The sequence below is a fragment of the Oncorhynchus masou genome, unplaced genomic scaffold (assembly GCF_036934945.1).
Source record: "Oncorhynchus masou masou isolate Uvic2021 unplaced genomic scaffold, UVic_Omas_1.1 unplaced_scaffold_978, whole genome shotgun sequence".
NCBI classification, from domain to species: Eukaryota; Metazoa; Chordata; class Actinopteri; order Salmoniformes; family Salmonidae; genus Oncorhynchus; species Oncorhynchus masou.
Genome location: NW_027016292.1, coordinates 128,736 through 150,425, shown reverse-complemented (window position 1 = coordinate 150,425; position 21,690 = coordinate 128,736). Strand labels below are relative to the sequence as shown.

Genomic DNA, 21,690 nt, shown 5'->3' with positions numbered 1-21,690 from the left:
CCACCCTTTGCCTTGATGACAGCTTTGAACACTGTTGGCATTCTCTCAACCTGCTTCATGAGGAATGCTTTTCCAACAGTCTTGAAGGAGTTTCCACGTGTGCTAAGCACTTGTTTCCTTCACTCTGCGGTCCAACTCATTCCAAACCATATCAATTGGGTTGAGGTCGGGTGATTGTGGAGGCCAGATCATCTGATGCAGCACTACATCACTCTCCTTCTTGGTCAAATAGCCCTTACACAGCCTGGAGGTGTGTTTTGGGTTGTTGTCCTGTTGAAAGACAAATGATAGTCCCACTAAGCACAATCCAGATGGGATGGAGTATCGCTGCAGAATGCTGTGGTAGCCACGCTGGTTAAGTGTGCCTTGAATTCTAAATTAATCACAGACAGTGTCACCAGAAAAACACCCCCACACCTCCTCCTCCATGCTTCATGGTGGGAACCACACATGCAGAGATCATCAGTTTACCTACTCTGCATCTCACAAAGACAAAATCTCAAATTTGGACACGTCAGACCAAAGGACAGACTTCCACCAGTCTAATGTCCATTGCTTATGTTTCTTGGCCCAAACAAGTCTCTTATTATTGGTGTCCTTTAGTAGAGGATACTTTGCAGCAATTCAGCCTGATTCACGCAGTCTCTTCTGAAAGGTTGATGTTGAGATGTGTCTGCCTGTTCATTGAACTCTGTGAAGCATGTATTTGGGCTGCAATCTGAGGTGCAGTTAACTAATGAACTTATCCTCTGCAGCAGAGGTAACTCTGGGTCTTCCTTTCCTGTGGTGGTCCTCATGAGAGCCAGTTTCATCATAGTGCTTGATGGTTTTTGTGACTGCACTTGAAGAAACTTTCAAAGTTCTTAAAATGTTCCTGATTGACTGACCTTAAATTAATGATGGAGTCTTTTCTCTGCTTATTTGAGCGATTCTTCCCATAATATGGACTTGGTCTTTTACCAAATAGGGCTATCTTCTGCATACCACCCATACCTTGTCACAACAGATTGGCTCAAATGCATTAAAGAAAGAAATTCACACATGTTAATTGAAATGCATTCCAGGTGACTACCTCATGAAGCTGGTTGAGAGAATGCCACGTGTGCTAAGCTGTCATCAAGGCAAAGGGTGGCTCCTTTGAAGAATCTCAAATACCTTCAGATTTGTTTAGCACTTTTTTTTGTTTACTACATGATTCCATGTGTGTTAATTCATAGTTTTGATGTCTTCACTATTATTCTACAGGGTAGAAACTAGTAAAAAGAAAGAAAACTGGTGGCAGTTGTGACAAAAGTTAATAGTAAATAGAGTGTCACAGTTCATTGAAAATAATGCCATTGTTGATTAGATGCTTTTTGCATTATAATGCTGTTCTCTCTTCAACCATATGGTCTATCTACTAGAAACTCATGGACAATATGGTACCGGTCGCTTTGCAACCCTAAATATTACATCCTTTTATCTGGCAGGAAGCACCAGGGACAGCTACATGTGTCCCTTTTCACTCAATTTAACTTCAGGATTGGAATGATATGAACAGTATTGTGATATTTTCCCCATGTACTGAAGCACTGAAATGGGTTAAAACCACTCCTTAAAAAGGATCTCCATTACAAAGCATGGCAGCACGGCCAGGCAGCACGGCCAGGCAGCACGGCCAGGCAGCACGGCCAGGCAGCACGGACAGGCAGGATTGTTTTGATCTCGCAGACTGGGATATGTTCCGGGTAGCCTCAGAGAGTAATATCGACAAATACGCTGATTCGAGTGAATTTATAAGAAAGTGTATAGGAGATGTATCTACTGTGACTATTAAAACCTACCCGAACCAGAAACTATGGATAGACGGCAGCATTCGCGCAAAACCGCAAGCGTAAAATCACCACATTTAACCATGGAAAAGTGACTGGGAATATGGCCAAATACAAACAGTGTAGTTATTCCCTCCGCAAGGCAATCAAACAAAATGTCAGTATAGAGACAAAGTGGAGTCACAGGAGTCACAGACACGAGATGTGGTAGCGTCTACAGACAATCACGGACGACAAAAGGAAAACCACAGCCACCTCACGGACACCAACGTCTTGCTTCCAGACAAACTAAAACACCTTCTTTGACCGCTTTGAGGATAATACAGTGCCACAGACACGGCCTGCTACCAAGGACTGTGGGCTCTCCTTCTCCGTGGCCGACGTGAGTAAGGCATTCAAAAGTTAACCCTCGCAAGGCTGCCAGCCCAGACGGCATCCCTAGCCGTGTCCTCAGAGCATGCGGAGACCAGCTGTCGTGTTATCGGACATATTCCATCTCTCCTTATCCCAGTCTGCTGTCCCCACATGATTCAAGATGGCCACCGTTGTTCCAGTACCCAAGAAGACAAAGGTAACTGAACTAAATGACTATTGCCCCGTAGCACTCACTTGTCATCATGAAGTGCTTTGAGAGACTAGTCAAGGATCATATCACCTCCACCTTAGCTGTCACCCTAGACCCACTTCAAATTTTCTTACTGCCCCAATAGGTCCACAGATGATGCAATCGCCATCACACTGCCCTATCCCATCTGGACAAGAGGATTACCTATGTAAGAATGCTGTTCATTGACTATAGCTCAGAATTCAACACCATAGTACCCTCCAAGCTCATCATTAAGCTTGAGGCCCTGGGTCTCAACCCCACCCTGTGCAATTGGGTCCTGGACATCCTGATGGGCCGCCCCCAGGTGGTGAAGGTAGGAAATAACATCTCCACTTCACTGATCGTCAACAATGGGGCACCACAAGGGTGCATGCTCAGCCCCTCCTGTAATCCCTGTTCACCCATGACTGCGTGGCCATGCACACCTCCAACTCAATCATCAAGTTTGCAGACCACACAACAGTAGTAGGCTTGATTATCAACAATGACAGCCTACAAGGAGGAGGTGAGGGCACTCGGAGTGTGGTGTCAGGAAAACAACCTCTCACTCAACGTCAACAAAACAAAAAAGATGATCTTGGACTTCAGGAAACAGCAGAGGGAGCACCCCCCTATCCACATCAATGGGACAGCAGTGGAGAAGGTGGAAAGTTACGTTCCTCGGTGTACACGTCACAGAAACTGAAATGGTCCATCCACACAGACAGTGTGGTGAAGAAGGCACAACAGCGCCTCTTCAACCTCAAGAGGCTGAAGAAATGTGGCGTGTCACCTAAAACTTTCAAACTTTTACAGATGCACAATTGATAGCATCCTGTCGGGTGTATCACCGCCTGGTACAGCAACTGCACCTTCCTCAACCACAAGGCTCTCCAAAGGGTGGTGCGTTCTTCCCCTCGCATCACCGGGGCAAACTACCTGCCCTCCAGGACACCTACACCACCCGATGTTACAGGAAGGCCAAAAAGATCATCAAGGACAACAACCACCCGAGCCACTGTCTGTTCACCCCGCTACCATCCAGAAGGCGAGGTCAGTACAGGTGCATCAAAGCTGGGACCGAGAGACTGAAAAACAGCTTCTATCTCAAGGCCATCAGACTTTTAAAATAGCCACTAACACAGAGGCTGCTGCCTACATACAGACTCAATCATTGGCCACTTTAATAAATTGATCACTAGTCACTAAGAATGCCACTTTAATAATGTTTACATATCTTGCATTCCTCGTTAACATTACTCATATACTGTATTTTATACATTCTATTGCATCTTGCCTATGCCACTATCATTGCTCATCCATATATTTATATATTCTTATTCCATTATTTTACTTAGATGTGTGTATTAGGTAGTTGTGGAATTTTTAGATTACCATGTTAGATATTGCTGCACTGTCAGAACTCGAGGCACAAGCATTTCGCTACACTCGCATCTGCTAACCATGTGTATGTGACCAATAAAATTTGATTTGACAGCACAGCCAGCCAGCACAGCCAGCCAGCACAGCCAGCCAGCACAGCCAGCCAGCACAGCCAGCCAGCACAGCCAGCCAGCCTTGTTGCAGTTTTGTGGATACAGTATTTGGATGTCCTTGCTTGACTGGGTGTGTCCCGTTGATGCACCTTCTAAGCTCTCTGTGAGCGTCTGTCTTGTTTATAAATAGTTGACAGTCATAGTCACAGGGGGAACTGGTTTGTCCCAGGTGTCACTGAGGAATGCTAAATTACTACATTTCACAGGCCTCATCCAACCATTGACTTACATGGAACAGACCACATTTCACAGGCCTCATCCAACCATTGACTTACATGGAACAGACCACATTTCCTGGACTCTACATTCCATGACATGATCCAGGCTTCACGTAATATTGTAATACCCTTTTTATTGTCATAGCATTTAAAAATAAATACATTATTAGGCATTTCAAGTTTGATATCTCATGTGTTACAATTGACATGACATGAAACCCAACCGGACAGAGACGTCTGATCAGTCCAATTTGATTGATATTTGATCAAACGTGAATTCTTGAAATAAATCCAAACTTGGAAGTCATATTGTTTATTTGTGGTAAACACGGGGGGATAAAATGAGACAAAGCCTGGATACATGTATGATTTATTGAACATGTTAACAGGACCCCGAGGGTCTGATCAGGGATGTTAACAGGACCCCGAGGGTCTGATCAGGGATGTTAACAGGACCCCAGAGGGTCTGATCAGGGATGTTAACAGGACCCCGAGGGTCTGATCAGGGATGTTAACAGGACCCCGAGGGTCTGATCAGGGATGTTAACAGGACCCCGAGGGTCTGATCAGGGATGTTAACAGGACCCCAGAGGGTCTGATCAGGGATGTTAACAGGACCCCAGAGGGTCTGATCAGGGATGTTAACAGGACCCCAGAGGGTCTGATCAGGGATGTTAACAGGACCCCAGAGGGTCTGATCAGGGATGTTAACAGGACCCCGAGGGTCTGATCAGGGATGTTAACAGGACCCGAGGGTCTGATCAGGGATGTTAACAGGACCCCGAGGGTCTGATCAGGGATGTTAACAGGACCCCAGAGGGTCTGATCAGGGATGTTAACAGGACCCCGAGGGTCTGATCAGGGATGTTAACAGGACCCCAGAGGGTCTGATCAGGGATGTTAACAGGACCCCAGAGGGTCTGATCAGGGATGTTAACAGGACCCCAGAGGGTCTGATCAGGGATGTTAACAGGACCCCAGAGGGTCTGATCAGGGATGTTAACAGGACCCCGAGGGTCTGATCAGGGATGTTAACAGGACCCCAGAGGGTCTGATCAGGGATGTTAACAGGACCCCAGAGGGTCTGATCAGGGATGTTAACAGGACCCCGAGGGTCTGATCAGGGATGTTAACAGGACCCCGAGGGTCTGATCAGGGATGTTAACAGGACCCCGAGGGTCTGATCAGGGATGTTAACAGGACCCCAGAGGGTCTGATCAGGGATGTTAACAGGACCCCAGGGGGTCTGATCAGGGATGTTAACAGGACCCCGAGGGTCTGATCAGGGATGTTAACAGGACCCCGAGGGTCTGATCAGGGATGTTAACAGGACCCCGAGGGTCTGATCAGGGATGTTAACAGGACCCCGAGGGTCTGATCAGGGATGTTAACAGGACCCCAGAGGGTCTGATCAGGGATGTTAACAGGACCCCGAGGGTCTGATCAGGGATGTTAACAGGACCCCGAGGGTCTGATCAGGGATGTTAACAGGACCCCAGAGGGTCTGATCAGGGATGTTAACAGGACCCCGAGGGTCTGATCAGGGATGTTAACAGGACCCCGAGGGTCTGATCAGGGATGTTAACAGGACCCCAGAGGGTCTGATCAGGGATGTTAACAGGACCCCGAGGGTCTGATCAGGGATCAGAGTTATTTTCTTTAGGCTTTCATCCCAAATTGCATCCTATTCCCTGAAAAATTGCATCCTATTCCCTGTAAAACTTTAGATCAGAACCTTATGAGCCCTACACACGTGGACTACATAGGGAATAGGGTGATATTTGGGATGGTACTCTAATGTGATGAAGTACCCATGAAAGGTCAGTGATGGTAGCTAGGTCAGCAGTGAGCAGTGTTGGGATGTCTGAATGGAAGAGGAGAGTACCTGAGCAGTGGACCCCTTGGGCTATGAGGCCCCACATGAAGTTGGCACAATACTCGCACCAGTGAGGCCCTCGGAAAGTATGAACCTATGGAAGGGTGAGACAACACAGCAACAGATTAGAGTCTGGAAGACACACACGCCAAACCTTCTCACTCTCACCGAACAAACATAACTCTAAATCACACACAGTAAACAAACATAACTCTAAATCACACATACCTCACTGAACAAACATTATAACTCTAAAATCACACACACATATACGCAAACAGACAAACACAATTTTTTTCATTCATTGTATTTCTGGAAGTGAGTTGGCCCCAGGGCAGGTTAGATGGTTACTGTAGGTGAATAGGACCCAGGTCAGGTCAGATGGTTACTGTAGGTGAGTAGGACCCAGGTCAGGTCAGATGGTTACTGTAGGTGAGTAGGACCCAGGGCAGGTCAGATGGTTACTGTAGGTGAGTAGGACCCAGGGCAGGTCAGATGGTTACTGTAGGTGAGTAGGACCCAGGGCAGGTCAGATGGTTACTGTAGGTGAGTAGGACCCAGGGCAGGTTAGATGGTTACTGTAGTTGAGTGGGACCCAGGGCAGGTCAGATGGTTACAGTAGGTGAGTAGGACCCAGGGCAGGTTAGATGGTTACTGTAGGTGAGTGGGACCCAGGGCAGGTCAGATGGTTAATGTAGGTGAGTGGGACCCAGGGCAGATCAGATGGTTACTGTAGGTGAGTGGGACCCAGGGCAGATCAGATGGGCTGACAGAGATTCACACACAATGAATCATGTTGTCGTCCAAACTACACATTCTGTATTCGTTCATCAGCTCTTTTGTTTCTTAGATCAAAGGTTCCACAATGGTTTCTCATAGGGGAGAGAATATTAGCGTCCTGTCCAAGGGGTGTACATGCACATCAAGCTGCCTCACACTACAGAAACAGACTCCTGTCCTATGGGCTGCTCTGGGTCAGTCGTGGCTTACTGTCCTATGGGCTGCTCTGGGTCAGACGTGGCTTACTGTCCTATGGGCTCCTCTGGGTCAGACGTGGCTTACTGTCCTATGGGCTGCTCTGGGTCGGACGTGGCTTACTGTCCTATGGGCTGCTCTGGGTCGGACGTGGCCTACTGTCCTATGGGCTGCTTTGGGTCGGACGTGGCTTACTGTGCTATAGGCTGCTCTGGCTTGGGAAGTAAATATTACACCATGTCAAAATAGAGGGATACTTGTTTACCTGGATGTGCCACAGCTCTTCACACTGTGCTTAGTAATGACAGAGGAATGTCTCTTCAGTAAGGCAGAAAATACTTGTTTTGGTCCCAAATGGCACCCTATACCCTATATAGTGCACTACTTTTTCCTGATGAAACTAGTCTTCTATCTAGGGAATATGGTGCCATATGGAACTCAGCCCTGGTCTCTGGTCCCAGTCTACAGTGGGAGGGAGGGAGGGAGGGAGGGAGGGAGGGAGGGAGGGAGGGAGGGAGGGAGGGAGGGAGGGAGGGAGGGAGGGACCCCAAGCCCAATCTACAGTGGGAGGGAGGGAGGGAGGGAGAGGCCCCAAGCCCAGTCTACAGTGGGAGGGAGGGAGGGAGGGAGGGACCCCAAGCCCAGTCTACAGTGGGAGGGAGGGAGGGAGAGACCCCAAGCCCAGTCTACAGTGGGAGGGAGGGAGGGAGAGACCCCAAGCCCAGTCTACAGTGGGAGGGAGGGAGAGACCCCAAGCCCAGTCTACAGTGGGAGGGAGGGAGGGACCCCATGCCCAGTCTACAGTGGGAGGGAGGGAGGGACCCCAAGCCCAGTCTACAGTGGGAGGGAGGGAGGGAGGGAGGGAGGGAGGGAGGGAGGGAGGGAGGGAGGGAGGGAGGGAGAGACCCCAAGCCCAGTCTACAGTGGGAGGGAGGGAGGGACCCCAAGCCCAGTCTACAGTGGGAGTGAGGGAGGGAGGGACCCCAAGCCCAGTCTACAGTGGGAGGGAGGGAGGGACCCCAAGCCCAGTCTACAGTGGGGGGGAGGGACCCCAAGCCCAATGAGTGACTGTGTATACAAGTCAGATTAAAAGGATTTACAAAGTGTCTGGCATCTGTTCCTGCCCGGGCTGCTGGATACATGCAAACATGTTCACACACATGCAAGCCTGCACCGACCACTTCACTAAAGAGTTTAGGTTACGTTAGATTGATAGAAGAGTACAGATAAGGGCTCTTGACAGGTGCTGAGCAGCCGGGTGGTTTGTTGTTCCATTCTGAAATGGGAACAGACACTGGATTGGAGAGCTGGAGGTTAGGAGGCCATTCTACCCTGCAGACTCCCTGAAACCTGAGACACAATGGCAGGAATGTATTCAGGTGCCCATGAGGAGAGATCGCTTTCTCTCTCCATTCAATTTAAGGGCTTTATTGGCATCGGAAACATATGTTAACATTGTCAAAGCAAGTGAACCAAATAATAAACTAAAGTGAAATAAATACAAATTAACAGTAAACATTACTCACAAAAGTTCCAAAATAATAAAAAGACATTAAATGTCATAATTATGTGCAAAAATGTCAAGTACAAAAGGGAAAATAAATAAAACAGAAATATGGGTTATATTTATACTTCACTGGTTGTCCTTTTATTGTGGCAACAGGTCACAAATACTGCTGTTGTGATGGCACACTGGTATTTAACCCAATAGATATGAGAGTTTATCAAAATTGGATTTGTTTTCAAATTCTTTGTGGGTTTGTGTAATCTGAGGGAAATGTGTCTCTCTAATATGGTCATACATTTGGCAGGAGGTTAGGAAGTGCAGCTCAGTTTCCACCTCATTTTGTTGGCAGTGAGCACATAGCCTGTCTTCTCTTGAGAGCCAGGTCTGCCTACGCGGCCTTTCTCAATAGCAAGGCTATACTCACAGTCTTTATATAGTCAAAGATCTCCTACATTTTGGGTCAGTTACTGTGGTCAGGTATTCTGCCACTGTGTACTCTCTGTTTAGGGCCAAGTAGCATTCTAGTTTGCCCTGTTGTTTTTGTTAATTCTTTCCAATGTGTCAAAAAAGTATATTTTTGTTTTTTTTATGATTTGGTTGAGTCTAATTGTGTTGCTGTCCTGGGGCTCTGTGGGGTCTGCAAACAAAGCCCCAGGACCAGCCAGCTTGTTATCGACAGTTTGGGAATCACTTCCTTTTAGGTGGTTGGAGAATTTAATGGCTCTTTTATGGATTTTGATCATTAGCAAGATATCGGCCTAATTCTGCTCTGCATGCATTATTTGGTGCTTTACATTGTACACAGAGGATATTTGTGTTTGTCCCATTTTGTGAATTCTTGGTTGGTGAGAGGACCCCAGACCTCACAACCATAAAGGGCAATGGGTTCTATAACTGATTTAAGTATTTTTAGCCAGATCCTAATTGGTATGTCAAAAAAAAAAAAATTCGGACTCAGGAGAGGTGAAGGTCGAGAGCCATGCGTCCTCCAAAACACAACCCAACCAAGCAGCACTGCTTCTTGACACAATGCACATCCAACCTGGAAGCCAGCCGCACCCATCCCTGCCGGCCAAACCCTCCCTAACCCGGACGACACTGGGCCAATTGTGCACCACCCCATGGGCGGCCGGCTGCGACAGAGCCTGGGCTCGAACCCAGAATCTCTGGTGGCACAACTAGCACTGCGATGCAGTGCCTTAGACCACTGCGCCAACCGGGAGGACATTATTTTAGTCTCACTGAGATTTACTGTCAGGGCCCAGGTCTGACCAAATCTGTGCAGAAGATCTAGGTGCTGCTGTAGGCCCTCCTTGGTTGGTGACAGAAGCACCAGATCATCAGCAAACACTAGACATTTGACTTCAGATTCAGAGCCCTCGTCAATTCGTTGATATATGTTGAAGAAGGTGGGGGGGTTTAAGATGCATCCCTGTCTCACTCTCCAGCCCTGTGGAAAGAAAATGAGTGTTTTTCCAATTTTAACCGTCTACATGGATTTTATAATGTCGTATGTTTTTCCCCCAACACCAATTTCCATCAATTTGTATAGCAGACCCTAATCCCAAACTGGATTTGTTTGTTTGTTAGGGTGTGCAGCGTGAATACATGGTCTGTTTTATGATCATTTGGTAAAAAGCCAATTTGACATTTGCTCAGTACATTGTTTTCCCTGAGAAAATGTATGAGTCTGCTTTTAATGATAATGCAGAGGATTTTCCAAAGGTTGCTGTTGACACATATCCCACAGTAGTTATTAGGGTCAAATTTGTCTCCACTTCTGTGGATTGGGGTGATCAGTCCTTGATTACAAATATTGGGGAAGATGACTAAGCTAAGGATGATGTTAAAGAGTTTAAGTATAGCCAATTGGAATTTGTGGATTGTATATTTTATAATTTCATTGAGGACACCAGCACCACAGGATTTTTTGGGTTGGAGGGTTTGTATTTTGTCCTGTAGTTCATTCAATGCAATTTGATAATCTAGTGGGTTCTGGTAGTCTTGTATAGTTGATTCTAAAATGTGTATTTGATCATGTTTCTGCGGTTTGTTCTTTGTTGTAGGGCCATAAAGATTGGAGAAGTGATTTACCCATTCATTTTCATTTGATAGATAACTCTGTGTTGTTGTTTGTTTGGGGTCTTCTAAGAGTCTATGGATTCTTCAATTACATTGAGCTGATTCCTGAAGTGCTGTTCTTTCTGTATTGTTTTAGTGATTCACCATAGGCGTAGGCTCAGGTTCTGGGTCTCTATGTTTTTGGTTGGATAGGTTTCTCAATTTCTTTTAGGTTTTTGCTTTCTTCATCAAACCATTTGTCATTGTTAATTTTCTCTGGTTTTCGGTTTGAAATGTTTAGATTTGATGAAGCTGAGAGGTCAAAAATACTGGTTAGGTTTACTGCCAAGTTTGTGTTGGTCTCACGCACCAAAATCATTTGTTGTATTCAATATATCAACTGTATTTCTGTTTTTGAAAATCAAGATGAAACAAAGGTTAAAGTGCTCGAAAATCTCAGCCAATCAATGTTCACAGCCGTTAATGGGTTAAAACATAAGCCATATCCATGAAGCACAGTCGATAGATTTAGACATATGGCTGACAGCTGCACGTGCCCACAAGACAGCTTTCATCATGAAAGCACATGAAGAATAACATCAGTCTCTGTCTTATAATGGTACCTAACCGGTAGCCAGTCTAGTGACAGGTAGGCAGCTCACAAGGCAGATAAAAAGAGTCATTGAAATCGGTTACTTTGTCACATTGAGGAATGTCACTTTTAAGTTTCAGATCAACCTGACAGAACTTAATCTCCCAGAGCCTGCATGGACAAGCAGAGCTGCCTGTAGGAATGGAATCATTTCCTGAGGTGAAAGAGCTTCGAACAGAGCTTTGAACAAAGAATCTACAGAGAGGCAGACCTCCTACAGAGGTCCTAAAGCAGTCGACTCTCACCCCCTCCCTCCCTCCCAGTACCTCACTACATCCTCCTTTAAAAAGGTTCAATCAAACAAAACATCTCACCTTGAAGTTGTGGATCTTGTCATAGGAGCTCTGCTTCTCGGAGGGGCAGTCTTTCAGGGTGCTGTGCCGTACCAGAGGAGAAGTGGTGATCTGTGGACAGGAAGCCAACAGTTTTAGAGGCTTCCAGAGTAACGTTCTCCTGCTCCCCAACTTGACCCTCAGGGCGAAGGCCAGTAGCTCCTGCCTCTTCCGCTCCCCTCTCTTGGTCTTGTGGACCGTTACATCTCCTGGCCCTATCCCTCCTCCCGGACCCCGGCTCCCTTCCTCCACTTCCATGGCCGCTGCCGTGTGTCTGACTGTGTCCCCCTGTCCTGGTCCTAGTCCGGGCTCCCACAGAGCCTCGGTCTCCTCTGGTGAGCCGTGTGGTGTGTGCTGGAGGACGTAGCGCCCAGTGCTGGGTAACAGACGCCGGCTGCAGCCGTCCAACGAGGAGGGCACAGCCGCTGTGCTCCTCTCCCCTCCTTCTCCCTCTGTTCCTCCTACTCCTCTTCCTGCTGCTGCTGGGACCCAGGAGGGTACAGACTGACAGTCAGGATGGGGGCGGCTCTGCATCTGTTCTGAGCTCCAACTCCAGGGAAAAGAAACAGAGAGCAGCCAGCAGAAGTGGGCGGCCCCCAGGGCAGGAGTGTGCCTCACACAATGGCTCTCATTCACACACACCCAATAGGAGAGAGAGAAGTCCGGGGGGAGGGTCCCTTGGTTGGTGGGGAGGGGCTAGGAGGAGAGTCCCTTGGTTGGTGGGGAGGGGCTAGGTGGGTGTGTGGGGTTAGAGTGAGTGTGTGTGGGGTGAGGGGGAGCTGTCAGTACAGTTCAGCAGCAATCTAAAGCAGGATCAATGGCTGCTGTCAAACTCTCTACAGACACAGAGAACCATGTCACACTACCTATTAGCACGTTGCCTCCCGGACATACACACTCAACTGGAGATACTGAACTGCCAGTAGCCCACGGTAACAAACCTCACCACCAACAACAGTTACAGAACCAAGTCCCCTCCACACAACAGGAGTCCTGGCACTATGACATGCTCCTAGATTCCTTCCAGTCCAGTAGAAACCGATTAGTCAACTACATCTCGACATTCATGCCTCACACTGGTGGTCTTCCTCTCCCTGCCTAGACTGCAGCCAGACTCCAAACAGCCGCTATGACTCCAGCCTGCTCCCACCAATCCCTCTGCTCTGCTCTTAAACCCCCCAGCAGAACAGCACCCGACCATGGTCATCACTGGGATTGGCAGGGATTATGGCCGTAATCCCCACTCAAGGTGTAATCCCACAGTGTCCAAATCCCTGTCAGGTCCCAGGCAGAGTTCATGGTGGCCATGTCCTGACTCAGTGGGGGGGGGGTGTTGCCGAATCTACAGCACTACAACACATTGAGCGACTCTCCTTCTAAAACATCCACTCCTAAAACACCAGGAGGGCCTCATCAGCTCCTCTTGATTAACAATACAATCATATGGGAAGTAGACAACTCAAACTAGTGGACATTCAGGGTTACTGAAATGAAATGTTGAAATTAGGGTCAGCAATGCAGTTAATCTGTGAAGAGAAAGAATGAGGGAATGTCAGAATTAAACTAGAACAGAGGATTTTGTAGCTGTGATTGAATGTTGAAGAGCTGGAAGGGTAGAATCGTTGAGGAAGGGAATGATCCTAAGGGAGAGAGAAATATGCTTGAAGCTCACTCAGCTCAGAGACAAAAGCACTTCAGCTGAAATGAGAGGATAGGCAGCTTTAAAAAAGTTGTAATAGACATAGAAGCCGTTTTAAAAATATGGCTTTGGGCCTCCTGTACACCGTCCAAACTTCCGTAACGTAGACTGAGGACCATATTGTGCTGTAGCTACAGAAGTAATGTCTTCTCATTTCTACCAGCATGTCAACTGTGCAACTAGATGAGACAAAACATTTACTCCACACACAAACACATACAAAGCTCTCCCTAACCATAACCCTGTCCTCATGATTTGTGCTTACAAGCAAAAACTCAAAAACAGGAAGTACCAATGACGTGCTCAATAAGGAAGTGGTTGTTAAGCTACAGGACTGTTTCACTACTGTAGACTGGAATGTGTTATGGGATTCATCAGTCACCGGCTTCATTAATAAGTGTATCAACAACGTTGTCCCCACAGTGCCCGTACCTACATATCCCAACCAGAAGTCATGGATTACAGATAACATCCGCACTGAAAAGACTAGGGCTGCCGCTTTCAATTAGCGGGAGGGACACTAATCAGGACACATAAATCCTGCTACAACCTCTGACAAGCCATCAAACAGGCAAAATGGTCAATGCACAACTTAGTATGATTCGATCTATGCCAGCACTGATGCTCTTCGGATGTGGCAGGGCTTGCAAACTATCACAGATTACAAAAGGGAAACCCAGCCGCGAGCTGCTCAGTGACACAAGCCTACCAGATAAGCTAAATGCCTTCTATACTCTGTTTGAGGCAAGCAACATTGAACCATGCATGAGAGCACCAGTTGTTCCGGATGACTGCGGGATCACGCTCTCCGTAGCCAGTGGGAGTAAGATCTTTAAACAAGTTAACATTCACAAGGCCGGATTACCAGGATAAATATGGATTACCAGGACACTTACTCAGAGCACCGACCAGCTGGCAAGTGTTTTCACTGACATTTTCAACCTCTATCTGACCCCGTCTGTAATGCCTACGTGTTTCAAGCAGACCACCATAGTCCCAGTGCCTAAGAATGCCAAGGTAACCTGTCTAATTGATTATCACCCCGAAGCACTCACACCTGCAGCCATGAAATGCTTTGAAAGGCTGGTCATGGCTCATATCAACACTATAATCCCAGATACCCTGGACCCTCACCAATTCACAAACCTCCCTAACAGCTCTACATTGCCCTCTCCTACCTGGACAAGAGGAACACCTTAGTGCCCTCCAAGCTCATCACTAAGCTATGGACCCTGGGACTGAACACCTCCCACTGCAACTGGATCCTGGACTTCCTGACGGGCCGCCCCCAGGTGGAGAGGGTAGGCAACAACACATCCACCAAACTGACCCTCAACACGGGGACCCCTCAGAGGTGTGTACTTATTCCCCTCCTGTACTCCCTGTGGGCGCACACGACTACAACACCATCATTAAGTTTGCTGATGATACCACTATGGTAGGCCTGATCCTGATGAGACAGCCTATAAGGAGATCAGAGAGTCCTGGCATTGTGGTACCAAGAAAACAGCCTCTCCTTCAACGTCAGCCAAGGAGCCGATGATGGACCACAGGCACAGGAAACGAAGGGCCGAGCAGCCCCCATTCACATCGATGGGGCTGTAGTGGAGTGGGTCGAGAGCTTCAAGTTCCTCGGTGTCCACCTCACTAAGGATCTATCATGGTCCACACACACCAACACAGTCGTGAAGAGGGCACGACAATGCCTCTTCACTCTGAGGTTGAAAAGATTTGGCATGGGGCCTCAGAACCTCAAAAAGGTCTACAGCTGCACCATTGAGAGCATGACTGGTTGCGTCACTGCTTGGTATCCGACCGCAAGGCGCTACAGAACATCACTGAGGTCGAACTCCCTGCCATCCAGGACCTCTCGACCAGGCAGTGTCAGAAGAAGGCCATAAAAATTGTCAGCCACCCAAGTCATAGAGACTGTTCACTCTGCTACCGCATGACAAGCAGTACCACTGCACCAAGTCTTCAACCTCCGAAGCCTTGAGACTATTAAATAGTTAGTCCAGTTAGCCAAATAGCTATCTGCATTGACTGTTTTTCCACTAACTTAGACTCCTCACATACTGGACGCTGCTGCTACTGTCTATTATCTAGCCTGCTGCCTAGTCACTTTATTCCTAGTTATATGTACACAGCCCGTCCAGCATCACTACTCTGGACGGTTCTGACTTAGAATATATGGACAACTACAAAAACCTAGGTGTCTGGTTAGACTGTATAAACTGTCCTTCCAGACTCACATTAAGCATCTCCAATTCAAAATTAAATCTACAATCAGCTTCCTATTTCGCAACAAAGCATCCTTCACTCATGCTGCCAAACGTACCCTTGTAAAACTGACTGTCCTACCAATCCTCGACTTTGGCGATGTAATTTACAAAATAGATTCATACACTCTACTCAGAAAATTGGATGCAGTCTATCACAGTGCCATCCGTTTTGTCACCAAAGCCCCTTATACTACCCACCACTGCGACCTGTACGCTCTCATTGGCTGGCCCTCGCTTCATACTCGGCGCCAAACCCACTGGCTCCAGGTTATCTACAAGTCTCTGCTAGGTAAAGCCCTCCCTTATCTCAGCTCACTGATCACCATAGCAGCACCCACCCGTAGCACGCGCTCCAGCAGGTATTTATCTCACTGGTCATCCCCAAAGCCAATTTTTCCTTTGGCTGCCTTTCCTTCCAGTTCTCTGCTGCCAATGACTGGAACGAACTGCAAAAAACACTGAGGCTGGAGACACATCTCCCTCACTCGCTTTAAGCACCAGCTGTCAGAGCAGCTCACAGATCACTGCACATAGCCCATCCAACTACCTCATCCCCATACTGCATTTATTTATCTTGCTCCTTTGCACCCCAGTATCTCTACTTGCACATTCATATTCTGCACATTACCATGCCAGTGTTTAATTGCTATATTGTAATTACTTCGCCACCATGGCCTATTTATTGCCTTACCTCCCTTATCCTACCTCATTTGCACATACAGTCAATAATACAGTAGAAAAGGTATGTTTGTTTATTCCATGTGTAACTCTGTGTTGTTGTTTGTGTCGAACTGCTTTGCTTTATCTATGCCAGGTCGCAGTTGCAAATGAGAACTTGTTCTCAACTAGCCTACCTGGTTAAACAAAGGTGAAATAAAAAAATATATACAAATATTAGCTTGTACCCCTGCACATCGACTCAGTACTGGTACCTTGTGTATATAGCTAAGTTATCGTTACTCATTGTGTATTTATTATTACTTTTCTATTATTCATCATTTATTTCTCTGCATTTTTGGGAAGAGTCCGGAAATATTTCACTGTTTGTCTACACCTGTTGTTTACAAAGCATGTATCTAAAACATTTGATTTAAAAATGGCTGAACGGGTAACAGTCAGGACAGGAGAAGCTGTTTGTCACCGAGATAGACATCCTATCAAAGACCAGGAGGAGGATCTAAACTAGAGCAGAGAGAAGAGTAAGGGATCTGGAGGAAGAGAGAGACAGGCGGATGAAGAAAATGTATGACACAGAAAAAGAAAAGGGGGGAGAGGAGGAGGGAGGGGGTATACAGTACGTATTGAGAGTGTGTGTGTGTGTGTGTGTGTGACGGTTATGGTCTTTTTCCCTCGAGGCAGATGGCTTCTTGTCTCAGAGAAGAGTTTAGAATAAAAGACATTTAAAAAAGTCCCTGGTTTCTTTTCAGCAGCCAGGCTCTGTTATTCACTGTGTGGGTGCAGCTGAGCAGACACAGTGGGGAGAACAGAGGATCATGGGAAAATAGAAAATAACACTAGTGTCTTTCTTTCTGTAAGGTCAGAACAAAAACACACCATCTCATACAATTTCATCCAAACATAGACGTGAATGGAGATGTAGTCAGTGATAAAAAGTCTGTTTCACTATTCAGAAAGTATAGTGAAAGGAAAACGTACCGTGCCATTTAAAACAGGCCTGTGTCTGGAAGTATGACAGATCAATGTTGAAAGCCTTCTGCCGTTTACAAAGTATGGAGCTACTGTACAAAATATTTATTGTAGTAGCTCAATTATTTCCCAACAACATCTTTATTCGTCATGTTGTTTCCAACAGACTAACAGGTTGTTCAAGGACGAGGTCATTAAACTTCCAAAAACAAACAAACAAACTACCATAACCTCAGAATAATATCCAAGCAGGCGAACCTGACATTATAGAACTAGGACCAGAACATGGACTAGAAATGCATTGATCACCTTCTTCCATCTCCCCTCCAGCACCAGTTACATTACACCAGTGTGAGTCTCAAACGGCTCCCTATTTCCTGCATAGTGCACTTCTTTTGACCAAAGCCCTGAGGGACCAGAGGGTATAGGGTGCCATTTGGGAAGCTGTTGTTATAGGAGGAAACTGGCAGGAGGTTGGCCACTGTGGCAACTCCCAGCACAAGTACACAGACACATTGAGCCGTGTGAACCGAGGAGGCTGACACACAGCAGGTCGCCAGACAGGTTGAGTGAGTCTCCCCCCCCCCCCCTTCGGGAGGAATGTACACACACACACACCTGAATGAGGATTTACAAGAGAGAGTAAAGACAGTATGTGAGGGAGCATGTTTACTGTAGCTAATGTGTGTCTGAAAACACAGACTGATACTGGACAGAGTATTGTAGTACAGTGTTAACTAAAGACAGTAAAGATACTGGACAGAGTATTGTAGTACAGTGTTAACTAAAGACAGTAAAGATACAGACTGATACTGGACAGAGTATTATAGTACAGTGTTAACTAAAGACAGTAAAGATACTGGACAGAGTATTATAGTACACTGTTAACTAAAGTCAGTAAAGATACTGGACAGAGTATTATAGTACAGTGTTAACTAAAGACAGTAAAGATACAGACTGATACTGGACAGAGTATTATAGTACAGTGTTAACTAAAGACAGTAAAGATACTGGACAGAGTATTATAGTGCAGTGTTAACTAAAGACAGTAAAGATACTGGACAGAGTATTATAGTACAGTGTTAACTAAAGTCAGTAAAGATACTGGACAGAGTATTGTAGTACAGTGTTAACTAAAGTCAGTAAAGATACTGGACAGAGTATTATAGTACACTGTTAACTAAAGATACAGGACAGAGTATTGTAGTGCAGTGTTAACTAAAGACAGTAATGATACTGGACAGAGTATTGTAGTACAGTGTTAACTAAAGACTGTATCTTTACTGACTGATACTGGACAGAGTATTATAGTGCAGTGTTAACTAAAGACAGTAAAGATACTGGACAGAGTATTATAGTACACTGTTAACTAAAGACAGTAAAGATACAGACTGATACTGGACAGAGTATTATAGTGCAGTGTTAACTAAAGTCAGTAAAGATACTGGACAGAGTATTGTAGTGCAGTGTTAACTAAAGTCAGTAAAGATACTGGACAGAGTATTGTAGTGCAGTGTTAACTAAAGTCAGTAAAGATACTGGACAGAGTATTGTAGTACACTGTTAACTAAAGACAGTAAAGATACTGGACAGAGTATTGTAGTACAGTGTTAACTAAAGTCAGTAAAGATACTGGACAGAGTATTATAGTGCAGTGTTAACTAAAGACAGTAAAGATACTGGACAGAGTATTATAGTACACTGTTAACTAAAGACAGTAAAGATACTGGACAGAGTATTATAGTGCACTGTTAACTAAATACAGTAAAGATACTGGACAGAGTATTATAGTGCAGTGTTAACTAAAGACAGTAAAGATACAGACTGATACTGGACAGAGTATTATAGTGCAGTGTTAACTAAAGACAGTAAAGATACAGACTGATACTGGACAGAGTATTATAGTGCAGTGTTAACTAAAGACAGTAAAGATACTGGACAGAGTATTGTAGTACAGTGTTAACTAAAGTCAGTAAAGATACTGGACAGAGTATTATAGTGCAGTGTTAACTAAAGACAGTAAAGATACAGACTGATACTGGACAGAGTATTATAGTGCACTGTTAACTAAAGACAGTAAAGATACTGGACAGAGTATTATAGTACAGTGTTAACTAAAGTCAGTAAAGATACAGACTGATACTGGACAGAGTATTATAGTACAGTGTTAACTAAAGTCAGTAAAGATACTGGACAGAGTATTGTAGTACAGTGTTAACTAAAGTCAGTAAAGATACAGACTGATACTGGACAGAGTATTATAGTACAGTGTTAACTAAAGACAGTAAAGATACTGGACAGAGTATTATAGTACACTGTTAACTAAAGACAGTAAAGATACTGGACAGAGTATTATAGTACACTGTTAACTAAAGACAGTAAAGATACTGGACAGAGTATTATAGTACACTGTTAACTAAAGACAGTAAAGATACTGGACAGAGTATTGTAGTACAGTGTTAACTAAAGACAGTAAAGATACTGGACAGAGTATTGTAGTACAGTGTTAACTAAAGACAGTAAAGATACTGGACAGAGTATTGTAGTACAGTGTTAACTAAAGACAGTAAAGATACTGGACAGAGTATTATAGTGCAGTGTTAACTAAAGACAGTAAAGATACTGGACAGAGTATTATAGTGCAGTGTTAACTAAAGTCAGTAAAGATACTGGACAGAGTATTGTAGTACAGTGTTAACTAAAGTCAGTAAAGATACTGGACAGAGTATTATAGTACAGTGTTAACTAAAGACAGTAAAGATACTGGACAGAGTATTGTAGTACAGTGTTAACTAAAGACAGTAAAGATACTGGACAGAGTATTGTAGTACAGTGTTAACTAAAGTCAGTAAAGATACAGACTGATACTGGACAGAGTATTGTAGTACAGTGTTAACTAAAGACAGTAAAGATACTGGACAGAGTATTGTAGTACAGTGTTAACTAAAGACAGTAAAGATACTGGACAGAGTATTATAGTGCAGTGTTAACTAAAGACAGTAAAGATACTGGACAGAGTATTGTAGTACAGTGTTAACTAAAGACAGTAAAGATACAGACTGATACTGGACAGAGTATTATAGTGCAGTGTTAACTAAAGACAGTAAAGATACTGGACAGAGTATTGTAGTACAGTGTTAACTAAAGTCAGTAAAGATACAGGCCATTAGAACAAGCCTGGCTCCACTCCATAGGGACATATGCTACATCCCAAATGGCAACCTATTCCCTACTTAGTACATTAATTTTAACCAGAGCCCTATAGGCCCTGGTCAAAGGTAGTGCACTATAAAAGGAATATGGTGTCATTTGAGACGTAGAAGAGAGGAAACAGGAGGACTGCACTTTGACCTCCTGCTTTTTTTGGGACATGACAGACTGGCAGGTGTTTGTCCAACACTGAAAGCCTAAAATCAGGAGACCTGTCATTGGCCCAACTCATCATGGTTTCCAAGGCTGCATCCCAAATGGCACCTCTTTAATGCTCTACTTTTGATCAGGACTCATAGGGCTCTGGTCAAAATAGAGCATTGTATAGGGAATAGGGTGCCAGTTGGAACATAACATAAGCTTGACAGATCGAAGTGTGACACACAAAACAACACTTTTACAGACACTCTGACATTACTGACTGATAGGCAGGCAGTCTGATGTCAAAACATGCTCTAGATATCCACTCACATGTCTGCTGGGAACCCCCCCCCAAAATACTATACAAGGTCAGACAGTCTGTACTTGACCAGACCAAATACCTTAGAACATGTACTTTCTGTATATCAGGTCCTGTATGTTTCCTGACAGAAATACAGACCATTCTATGGAGACTCCTCCCGGAGGGGTTTAGTTTTATGTTAAGGATTCATCTACGAACGTGTTGGAATCCGTCAGAGTCCATGAACTACTGACCAAGTTAAGAGCCTGCAGGGATAGGGCCGCCTCCTGCAGGGATAGGGCCGCCTCCTGCAGGGATAGGGCCGCCTCCTGCAGGGATAGGGCCGCCTCCTGCAGGGATAGGGCCGCCTCCTGCAGGGATAGGGCCGCCTCCTGCAGGGATAGGGCCGCCTCCTGCAGGGATAGGGCCGCCTCCTGCAGGGATAGGGCCGCCTCCTGCAGGGATAGGGCCGCCTCCTGCAGGGATAGGGCCGCCTCCTGCAGGGATAGGGCCGCCTCCTGCAGGGATAGGGCCGCCTCCTGCAGGGATAGGGCCGCCTCCTGCAGGGATAGGGCCGCCTCCTGCAGGGATAGGGCCGCCTCCTGCAGGGATAGGGCCGCCTCCTGCAGTAAGGGCTTAAGGCTCTCTGTCCCCTTCACTCTAACTCTAGTGGACAGACAGTGACAAGAATAGCACAGCGCTGGTGGGTGTTGGAAAGGAGCTGAGAGGAAACGGCCGCCTTGCAACGCCACTGACTCGGACAGAACTGCCTTGTTGCTGTCAGACGACTGATGGAGACCCATGTGCGTCCCAGATGGCACCCTATTCCCCATTTG

The 21,690-nt window shown here is 45.9% G+C and overlaps 1 protein-coding gene across 1 annotated transcript in view; it reads right to left on the bottom strand.

Moving 5' to 3' along the window:
* The window catches only part of chn2 (chimerin 2), a 51,578-nt gene that overhangs the window by 6,950 nt on the left and 22,938 nt on the right, over nt 1–21,690 (bottom strand). The window contains exons 7-8 of the mRNA XM_064964412.1: nt 11,557–11,646; nt 6,057–6,141 (exon numbers count right to left, since the gene is read on the bottom strand). Coding sequence (XP_064820484.1) covers nt 6,057–6,141; nt 11,557–11,646 — 175 coding nt within the window. The remainder of the gene's footprint in view (nt 1–6,056; nt 6,142–11,556; nt 11,647–21,690) is intronic.